The 11,635-nt window shown below is 42.5% G+C and overlaps 1 protein-coding gene across 1 annotated transcript in view; it reads right to left on the bottom strand.

The window, feature by feature from the left end:
• Positions 1-513: 513 nt before the first annotated feature.
• Positions 514-11,635, bottom strand: part of SERTAD4 (SERTA domain containing 4) — a 32,075-nt gene continuing 20,953 nt past the window's right edge. The window contains exons 3-4 of the mRNA XM_034767915.1: positions 2,241-2,356; positions 514-2,148 (exon numbers count right to left, since the gene is read on the bottom strand). Of these exons, the coding sequence (XP_034623806.1) occupies positions 1,774-2,148; positions 2,241-2,356 (491 nt within the window). The 3' untranslated portion in view covers positions 514-1,773. The remainder of the gene's footprint in view (positions 2,149-2,240; positions 2,357-11,635) is intronic.

Here is an 11,635-nt window from a genome sequence, read left to right as displayed (position 1 = left end):
CCTTGCCTTTTATTTATTGTACAGTTAATACATGTCTGACAGCAGCAATTGTGTGTGCAATATACAAGAGCTAGACATTTGAAGTAGGGTTACAGGTGGAATCTTAGTTCTATACTAAGCACATCCATATAAAGCCATTTTTATTTGTTCATACTGTATAACGCTTCAGAAATAGCATCAGTCAAATCTACATGAGAAAATTGGTTACTTGAATACATGTCTGCCTCCATTGTTACAACATACTATTATTTCACCTAGCATTACCTTTAAAGCTCCAGTGGCCATAACCTGTAATGCAAAGCTGATCCTTCACTACAAACTTATAGTCTCTAGCAGAGGTTCTCAAACTGGGGGTTGTGAGGTTATTCCAGGGCGAAGTCACGAGCTGTCAGCCTCCACCCAAAACCCTGCTTTGCCTCCAGCATTTATAATGGTGTTAAATATATAAAAAGTGTTTTTAATTTATAAGGGGGGGGAGAGTTGCACTCAGAGGTTTGCTATGTGAAAGGGGTCACCAGTACAAACGTTTGAGAACCACTGGACTCTATAGGACTCCCATTGACTTCCATAAGCTTTGGATCAGGAATATTTGTTCAGCAATTCTGTGTTTCAAGTCATCCTTAAGTGAACAAATATATTGGTAACTGTGTAGTTTACTGGCTTGTTAATAATGTTCTCCCAAGTTATAGTGCAATCTCTGCTTTTGACCCCATTTATTTTAATGTCATTCTCTCCCTAATGCTACTCTTTGGTATTTTCAGAACACAGCTCTGGCAGTTTTGTATTCCCATTCTAGTCATCAGATTGCGCAATGTGTCTCATAGGACATGCTTGATATATATTGTAAAGGAAATTCCAGAACTTGACATTACACATCTAACTCCACCTCAAACATTGTTACTAATGCAGATTAAACTCATCTCAAAAGAAAGTCCTCTCAGGTTTTACTACAGTGTGTCAAATATATTCCTTTTCTGGAACGTGGGTTTTTGTTTTGTTGTTTTCAAATCACAAAAAGTGCCCACCTAAGCTCTAACACTGATCAGACGTTGTACCACATGGTCGACTAGTAAATAGCACACACACAAAAACCTCAGAGTTCCAGCCAGGCACCCTGGAGGGGATTCAAATCATGTTTAGAAAACACTGACAACTGGCTGAGAAAATAGATTTTCATCTGAGTCATTCCGTTTTGTCGCAAAATGTGTGTCAACAGAAAGATAAGTACAAAGTGAGAGCAATTGAGTGGATCAATTAAAAACACCCTCACTAGAGTGCTGAGTGATCTCAGCATAGAACTTCTTGTAAGTAGATCAGTTATTTTGCCTTTTTGAAAATCCTAACCAAAGAGGCATTTCTTTTGGCACTGATTCCTTCAGATTCAAAGCATTTCTCAAAGAAAACTTGCTTTCTAAACCTTACAAAAAATAACTCCCACCCCTGAATCTTCATTGTCAGAATAATCTGTCACTTTTGGTTTTACCTCTCGCCTTGGATGGCATAATTTAAATACAAAGTAGATAAAATGTTTATATCTACATTGGCAACTTAATGTCACTTAGTTTCTACAAAATACATTGCACACAAGATCTCTGCTTATAAAACCCTTCGCATACCAATGACTGCAGAGTATTATTCAAAGTACCCTCCATTCATCTCTGTATGTATCCCGTCTTTCATCACAAGTGTGTTTACAATGAGTGCCTCATCTTCACATGTTAATAAGCAGTTCAAGCATTCAGAAACAAAACATCAGTGGATCTAACAGCTACTTCAATTCATTTTATAAATAAGCAACTGAGAATTTTTCTCCAAGTGGCCGCTTGTATAGCCCATTCCATAAATGGAATTCTCTGTAGAATAAGGCACAATATGATACGAATGCAGCTCTTCATAATAGAGTGACTCAGAACAGCATTCTTGTACCATAAACTTCAGCCGTTTTCTTGTATCCGAGTAAGCGGTCCTATAACAGGGTGTCTCTTTAAAGTATTCATAGCTCTCTCTGTCTGTCTCTAGGTGGATCTTCCTCAGCAAATTGTTAATAAGCACAGACCTACGGAGATAGGTTTCAGGGTCTTCAAGGAATCGAAGTTTCTGCAGAGACAGTTTTAGAATACAAGTCCGGTCCTCGGGTAATATCAGGTGCTGAGAAGTAAAAACAACCAATATAGCTTTATGATCAAGAAATAAGAACAAGAGCTTTTCTCCTTTGGAATATTTATTAGAAACATACTCACTTTTGGAAAATACCCCTGGTAATCTTGATGTAAATCTTCTTCTTCTGCATATTTTCTCTTAAAGTAGGCTACTTTCGACGTCGTTAGCGTATTTGTCAATACCCTGATTGGATCAGCTGTGCGACAAATAATAATAAAGAGTATCAGCAACGATTGGGGCAAATCGATGTCCCCTGTAATGTTCCAGTCTGGCATGTGCGAAACGATGTGTCTATAAGCCTAGATTGCTTGGTTTCTGGGACTAACAGGATTTTTGTTTACAGATCATTAGCTCTATCATCTTTTTTTTCCCCAACCACACATATGTGGTGCTAGACACTTTGCAGAACTAAGAGAAAGGCAAGACTCCTGCCATGAAGAGTTACAGTGTGTCTTTTATATGTGACTCAGGTGAAATTAATGAGCCATCGGAAGGGCTTGAGGCTAGCAGTGGTTACAGAAATATGATCACACAAATGGAATACTAGTACAAATGGATGGTTTCATCTATTGAGTTCAGATGTTCTAGTACCCGTGATGCACTTAACCTAGGAGGGGCATTCAGTACTATTGAACAAGGATGTGAATGTACATCCCATGTAAAAGGTTGATGGTGCTTCAACCACATTAATGTATATGGGAGGGATGCAATAACAGTTGTTTCTTCACTCTTCCATACAGCAGCTTTATGGTTCAGAACTCTTTACTCATCATACAGGAGAGACCATGTTACCCCCGCTTCCCACAGTGAAGCACTGGAGACGTGGTTTCATTGGAGTGCAATTACCATTGTACACACTAGATGATGCTGTGGTCACAGCAAAGTGAATGAGCTCTTGAAAGTCAAATCTTTGTTGGATTTCAGGGTGGTGCGGAGTGGTCACACTTAGTTGTGTTTATTGCTTATAAGTCAATCTCCGTAGTTCTGACTGTATGACTCAGATGGGCACTGAGCAGAAAGAATACTCCATTTGATTCCACAACAAAACTTATAGAGGAGGGAAGAGGTGGACCCAGAGCACAGAGTTTGGGGTGGGGGCATTGGATGCAGGCTTTTGTTTCAGCCCACTATGGAGAGAAGGGCCACATGCGGGAGCAGATCTGGCTCTGACCATCTGCTGCTGGACCGTGGGGGTTTTGTTCTGGGCCCATCTCTCAATAAGAGTTTTAGCATGACAAGTTCTAGCACGATTAACTCCCCCTCCCCTAAACTTTCATGGTGCTCCAGCCAAGCTGAGGTTCCTGCTGAGATCACTGATATACTCCTTAAATGTGATTCTCCTACGCTATACCCATGGGGAAACGGCCAGGAGAGCAGTTGGATTCCAACAGGCAATGCCTATGTTGTATGATACAGTGGGCCCAATCCACTGTCACTGATATCAATGGACATTTTGCCCATTAATTTCAGCGGGAGCAAGCTTGATCCCCAGAATGTTTCATTGGACATCAAGGGACCAGTTCATCCCTACACCAGAGCTTGGCACAGGGACCGATGGATGAAGGGAAAAGGGGCATAGGTGGCTTTATGTCACCTGTGTGCCTCCTCTATCCTGAGTAAGCTGGGGAGGGGGGCAGCCCTAACGGGCACCAAGGGGCCGTTCTGGCAGCCAGAGAGAGCTGCAGTGTAGGAATGCCCCAGCCACATTCCAACACATCTTTTGTGCCAGGGGCTCCTGCGGTGGAGGGGGCGGGGGGTGAGATGGCATAGAGCCCATTCTACTGGCTCTGTGTCAGCCAGGGGTTTCTCCTGTGCTGGGATATTTCCCAGGGGCCAGATCCAGCTAGTTAACAGCCCTTTTGCCCGAGCTCATGAAAAATCCCACAGGAAGCATCTGAAGGGGAAAGAGCTCCGTGAGGTTCTCAAAGCAGTGTTTTCTCCCCAAGTGTTTAGCCAGGGTGGTGTTCCCCTACTACAGAAGGCTACAAGGCTGGCCTGCAAGCCCTGACTGGAAGGATTAATTCTCTTTAACTTAAAAAGGAATGTTTCGTTACTTGGGGCCAAAGCCTGCAGCCCTGAGCTAGGACCATATGAATTAAAACCCTATTGAATTTAATGGGAGACCCACAAACCGAGAGCTTCAAGAACTAGACTCTCAGTCCTTCCTCAGGCAAGCCTCCCGTTGGACCTGGTTTTACATTCCAGCCAAGCCGTGCTCAGTACAGAAATGGAGTGGGACACAATGGTTACTAAGTATGCCTGGGCCAGCTGCAATCTGGTTCAACCCTCAGCATATTGAGCAACTCTACATTACCCAAAGAACTCCCTTACACAGGAGGAATTCCCAGAGAGCCACTTCTCCCCAGTTTAAGGCCCTCTTACATCACCAGACCACCATAAAGGGAGCCAGGGCAGAATGGAGAATTAGCTCCATTGAAGTCACTAGCTTTCATTTACTTCAATGAGTCTGATTTGAGCAAAATTGTATTCCAGCTGATAAGACATCCCATCCCTATACATGTATTCAGCTGCACGGCTGGACCCTTTGCTGCATTTTTATCCGTCGGTTGCTGTAAGTATTAGTCAGAATTCATAGATAGCAAACCTTTGTCAAATCACAATAAAAGCACCACTGCTGACTAATTTTATAATAATGTTAAATTAGACAAAGCTGCAATACTGGACCTCCAGGAGATTTGGTAAGCACAGAAAATATGTGGCTAATTATATATTACCTTCTCCTATCTCACATGCTCCCCCATTACCGCAGTATCTGAGCATAATCTTTAATGGGTTTAGCCTCACAACACTCCATGAGGCAGGCAGTGCTGTGATCCCCATTGTACGGATGGGGAACAGAAACACAAAGAGGGTAAGTCACACGGAAAGTTTGTAGTAGAGCAGTGACTTGAACCCAGGCATCCCAAGCTATCACCCCGAGCCCTGGCCCACCCTTCTGCTCCACAATGAACTTCTGACCCAAGTTTTCAGATCCTTACATTTGTTCACTAGTCGCTTTAGTGAAAAGGCAGGAGGGGGAAAAAAAGCATTCGAACAAAATCATATCTGTGTACTTCAAATGCAGGCTTAGTGAGAGGGCAAGGCAAAGACAAAAGATTACAGATTGCAGTAGATGTCTACTGCAGAATGTATAAATTAGAGCTCAATCCGGCAACTTCTCAGAGTTGTTCTTACTCATGCAGACAGTTCCTTTGGAGCCAATGAGCCTGCTCGTGTAAGTAAGAATTACTCTCCTCTGTAAGGGGTGAAGCATCAGGCCTCTTGACTGGATGTTCCTTGAGGCACGGTCTGGAGGGTGTTTTCCATGTGTTTGTAAAGCATCAACTGTACTTATGGTGCCATAGGAATAATACTATACAGCAGATATCCTCTTCCTTCTTGCCCCTCTCAGAGCAAACTATAGGCTATGAAGGTCAATTAGGCAACCCAAAGGGTGGACAATCAGCCACGTGAACTTATTTCCGGACCCAATCCAGATGGAAGGGGATGGGATGGGATAGAAAATCACAAAGGAAATTGGTGCTTTGCTAAGAGTATCATCACTCGATTGCTTGCTGCAGGACATATTCAGCCCTAGTGTGAAGGGCTAGCTTAGGGTCTTCAGCCCCACTTCAGGCCTTTGTAGGGTCTACACAGGGAGCACAGCACTGTAGCTGCCCAGGGCTGCCTGCACATCCCCCGCAGACCATAGAATGGTTCTGCGCAATAGCCATGTAGGGCTGGTCCCTTTTGGGGGAGGCTCAAGGGAGGATCCACAGATCTGTGCTTATGCAGATGGCGTGACCTCAGTGCCCCATGCGAATGGTGCAGAGGGGATGCAGCTTGCTCTTATAACCCATCATCTGGAATAGCGACCCCTGGGAGTCTGCACAGTGGCCCTGCCCCCTAGCCCTCGGGAGGTGAATTTCACCACGTTCCACCCACAGAGGGCCTGAAAACACAATGCTGTGTGTAGGTGCAGTGAATTGCACCCCAAGGGTATACACACAACAAATAGTCCCTCTAACAGATCAGTTTAGGATCTACGTGGATCTAGTACTATCAAACCTCAAAGCTTTGGATGCAATTTTAATGCTGTAATATCCCATCTTTTCTGGTTTATTACCATGTTGGTGCATAGGGGAAATGGGCCAAGTCCTGGGCTTCACTAGATCGCTTGGGGCAACGTGTTACCAGCGTAGCTTTAAAAGTGATGCTCCCATGATTCTGGGGCGTCGGGATGCCTGGCAACACCCTTTTCTCTCAGCTCATGCCCCCTAAGCCAGTAGCTGTGGAGATGGCATGGAGTGGTATCGGAGCCAGTATCATGGTTGTACATCACCCAAAATTCCTTTTTATACAGGTCATTGTTGCTGGATTTAAGTCAGCTTTATGCCAGAGGAAATTGGAGGGAAAAGTTTTAATCTCCTGGAGAATTTGAGACAATGTTTCTCAACAACAGAGCAAACCTTAAACTAAACAAGTGACTCAAATTAAAGGGCAATTTTTCAAAAGTTTGAGCCTTATTTGTGTACTTAACAAACATGCATGGTCATGCACTCTGATTTGCACATATATTTGCTGCAATCATGCATGCAAGTGGTTAAGTGCCCAAATAGACATTTGCACAGATATTCACTCATTCATACATGGAACAGTGGGAAATGCACGTGGATGTGAACGACGAAGATCTTAATGGGTATGGAGAATGAACTGTCCCTCACAGACAAGTTAGACAACTGAGGATTTGATCCTGTATTCCTTGCATACCCACAACGCTCAGTGACTTCAACTATCAACTTAGATAGGATATTCCCCAGTGCCAACCAGAGCCCTCCTATTTCTGTGCTTATAAACCCAAAGAAAGTGCCACTCTGAAACCCAAAGAAAGACACCATAACTGAGATTTGCGATACCCTCATGCTTACAACTGAGGTTGTATTTTCTGACTTGGCTGGTTATGTACATCTTTCAGCCTGGTTTCAACTTACAGCTGCATAAAACTGGAGTAATGCACCAGTGAATCAGGCCCTTAGGGCTTTGTTTCAATATAAACACAATGAATCGGTGCTCCTTGTGCGTAAGGCTCTTCTTGGGAGCCAAGTGTTTTGACAGTTCCATCAAGGTGGCTCTCAGCCTGCGAGACAGCTATATCATAACCATATCAAATTTCTTCACTACCACACCACAGTTCAAGCCACAGGGCCAAATTTTCCAGTGGTGCCAGTGGGTGCAATGCCACTAACATCACTGGTAATGCCCCTGCTTACAACAGCTCTGGATTTGGCCCATACTTCCAGCCTCTGAAAATGAGGATGGTCACATTCAGCAAAGCATATAAGCACACACTTATGTCCATTCCTGTTCATCAAAGGCTAAAATAAGAGTCTGTGGCCTGATTGTCAAAGGTGCTGGGCACTGGCGGATCTCCATGGCAGTTAACAAGGTTAGCCTTCTTTCACCCTCCCATTGGTGCGCTATTTACACTTCCCATGACAGACTCTCGGAATGTCTGTTCTCAACACACAGTGCACTGGGGAGTTGCATTTGTAGCTCCCATCAATGCTAATGGAAGTTAGAAGCATAAATCCCACACATCAGTGAGAGAATAGACGCCTACGTCTCTAATCTTGATTCCCCAAATGCAACTTTACAATGTCTTTAATTATACGCTATTACTGCATAATGTGCCCCTTTCTACTAATTTCAAGAATAACAATAGTAGTGCGAAACGGCATGATATGCAGTGATGTATTAAGCATGCTTGGAAGAGAGGGTTATCTTATCTAAATTCAAGTGGAAATATATTCAGAATATAGCGATGTCATACTCCTACTGAAAACTGCAAGAAGCTCTTTAGTTTGACCTGTGTGATCATAACAATGGTCTCAATGACAGGGCAAATGCTTTCACATTAATCAGTTGATGTAGAGTGATTTTAACAATGATGCAACTTATATCAGGGGCAGGAGACAAGACTGGGGTGTATAAATGGTTGTCTAGTTAGTTGAAAAGGAAGGATGGGCTTGTGATTAGGGCCCTAGAATGGGACTCGGGAGACCTGGGTTCTATTTTCAGCTTTTCTACAGACTGCATTAAATTGAAAAATACAGTAAAAGAACTAAAAAAGAGTCACTGTGGCTTAACAACCAAGTAAAAGAAGCAGTGAGAGATAAAAAGGCATCTTTTAAAAAGTGGAAGTCAAATCCTAGTGAGGTAAATAGAAAGGAGCATAAACACTGCCAAATTAAGTTTAAAAATGTAATAAGAAAAGCCAAAAAGGATTCTGAAGAACAGCTACCCAAAACCTCAAAAGATAATAACAAAATGTTTTTTAAGTACATCAGAAGCAGGAAGCCTGTTAAACAACCAGTGAGGCCCCTGGACGATTGAGATACAAAAGGGGCGCTTAAAGACAACAAAGTCATTGTGGAGAAACTAAATGGATTCTTTGCTTCAGTCTTCACAGCTGAGATTTCCAAACCTGAGCCGTCCTTTGTAGGTGACAAATCTGAGGAATTGTCACAGATTGAAGTATCATTAGAGGAGGTTTTGAAATTAATTGATAAACTTAACAGTAACAAGTCACCGGGACCAGACGGCATCCACCCAAGAGTTCTGAAAGAACTCAAATGTGAAATTGTGGAACTATAAACTAGGGTTTGTAACCTGTCCTTTAAATCAGCTTCTGTACCCAATGACTGGAAGATCGCTAATGTAACACCAATATTTAAAAAGGGCTCTAGAGGTGATCCTGGCAATTACAGACCGGTAAGTCTAACGTCAGTACCGGGCAAATTAGTTGAAACAATAGTAAAGAATGAAATTGTCAGACACACAGAAGAACATAAATTGTTGGGCAAAAGTCAACATGGTTTCTGTAAAGGGAAATCATGTCTTACTAATCTATTAGAGTTCTTTGAAGAGGTCAACAAACATGTGGACAAGGGGGATCCAGTGGACATAGTGTACTTAGATTTCCAGAAAGCCTTTGACAAGGTCCCTCACCAAAGGTTCTTATGTAAATTAAGTTGTCATGGGATAAGAGGGAAGATCCTTTCATGGATTGAGAACTGGTTAAAAGACAGGGAAGAAAGGGTAGGAATAAATGGTAAATTTTCAGAATGGAGAGGGGTAACTAGTATTGTTCCCCAAGGGTCAGTCCTAGGACCAATCCTATTCAACTTATTCATAAACGATCTGGAGAAAGGGGTAAACAGTGAGGTGGCAAAGTTTGCAGATGATACTAAACTGCTCAAGATAGTTAAGACCAAAGCAGACTGTGAAGAACTTCAAAAAGATCTCACAAAACTAAGTGATTGGGCAACAACATGGCAAATGAAATTTAATGTGGATAAATGTAAAGTAACGCACATTGGAAAAAATAACCCCAACTAATTTAAGGGGCTAATTTAGCTACAACTAATCAGAAAAGAGATTTTGGAGTCATTGTGGATAGTTCTCTGAAGACGTCCATGCAGTGTGCAGCGGCAGTCAAAAAAGCAAACAGGATGTTAGGAATCATTAAAAAAGGTATAGAGAATAAGATGGGGAATATCTTATTGCCCTTACATAAATTCATGGTATGCCCACATCTTGAATACTGTGTACACATGTGGTCTCCTCATCTCAAAAAAAAGATATATTGGAATTGGAAAAGGTTCAGAAAAGGGCAACAAAAATGATTAGGGGTATGGAACAGCTGCCATATGAGAAGAGATTAAAGAGACTAGGACTTTTCAGCCTGAAAAAGAGGAGACTAAGCGGGGATATGATAGAGGTATATAAATCATGAGTGGGGTGGAGAAAGTGAATAAGGAAAAGTTATTTATTTGTTCCCATAATATAAGAACTAGGGGCCACCAAATGAAATTAATGGGCAGCAGGTTTAAAACAAATAAAAGGAAGTTCTTCACACAGCGCACAGTCAACCTGTGGAACTCATTGCCTCAGGAGGTTGTGAAGGCTAGGACTATAACAGGGTTTAAAAGAGAACTAGATAAATTCATGGAGGTTAAGTCCATTAATGGCTATTAGCCACGATGGATAAGGAATGGTGTCCCAAGCCTCTGTTTGTCAGAGGGTGGAGATGGATGGCAGGAGACAGATCACTTGATCATTACCTCAAAGAGTCCGGTGGCACCTTAAAGACTAACAGATTTATTTGGGCATTAGCTTTTGTGGGTAAAAAACCTCACTTCTTCAGATGCGTGGAAGAAGTGAGGATTTTTACCCATGAAAGCTTATGCCCTAATAAATCAGTTAGTCTTTAAGGTGCCACCGGATTCCTTGTTGTTTTTGTGGATACACACTAACACAGCTACCCCCTGATCTTAATCATTACCTGTTAGGTTCACTCCCTCTGGGGCACCTGGCATTGGCCATTGTTGGCAGACAGGATACTGGCCTGGATGGACCTTTGGTCTGACCCAGTATGGCCGTTCTTATGTTCTTATGCATGTGTGACCTTGGGCAAGTTACTTAATTCTCTGTGCCTCAGTTTCCCCTTCCTGCTTCACTGCCTGAGGGGAAATTCATTCTTGTATATGACATGCTCAGATGATGCAGTGACAGGGGCGGTGTCAAACACCTCAACAGTAGCTTGGTGACCCAGACATCTGCAGCTGATAACCACTGAGATTCACTGACCACAATATGAGCTTAATGCACATTTCAAGGTGAATGGTAATAACATGTCCCTACTTAGATTCCTATCACAGCGTCGGGAAGATCATCAATATGCAAGTACGCTAAAGATGACCGAGACGCGTACCATATCTAAGTGTCTCTTGCATACTCAAATAGAAAACTTCAGGCTTTTAAACCAATAGAAATTGACATTTATTTTCTATAGGAGACATGACTTTGACACCCCGGGAAATACTGTAATGTCCTTGCGACTGCTGTCAAAATACAGTAATAAATTCTTTTTTTCTCTAACCCAAGCACAGCTTGCACTTAAGGAGCACCCTGGCTGAAACCTTTCTTTGATTTAATACACCAGGTTGCTGAGGTTCCATCTTTCCTGGGCACTGAGAGTAGCTGCTCTACTGTTTGACTCTGTGAAGCTACTGCACCACGAACAAGTGAACATGCGGAAGGGAAACACTTTTCCAGCGCCAAGATTTCACAGGGATTCAAAATTACCTGCAATCTTTTAAAAAGAGAAGGACAAATCTTGCATTTCTTGCTCAGACCTTAAGCAGAGAAAACTCCATTTAACTTGCATGGAGTTTTGCCTGAGTAAAAACTGCTAGACTGTATCCATACTGTTGTAATGTCACTGAAACTGCTGGCTTTGTGCTTTAAAATGACATTCCTTGGGGCTGGCTAATCATCTCTGAGGACCCCACTAATTAATTCTATTAAGTTTGCACTTTTCCTTCACTGATACAAGTATCCCTGTGCTCGTGAAGGTTTGACTTTTACATTAGTGAAGACACTGTACTTAATTACAAAGTATCAGGGGGTAGCC

Source organism: Trachemys scripta, chromosome 4 (assembly GCF_013100865.1).
Source record: "Trachemys scripta elegans isolate TJP31775 chromosome 4, CAS_Tse_1.0, whole genome shotgun sequence".
In the NCBI taxonomy this organism is placed as follows: domain Eukaryota; kingdom Metazoa; phylum Chordata; order Testudines; family Emydidae; genus Trachemys; species Trachemys scripta.
Note: the sequence above shows the minus strand (reverse complement) of the source record. Positions and strands in the feature narration are given on the sequence as shown.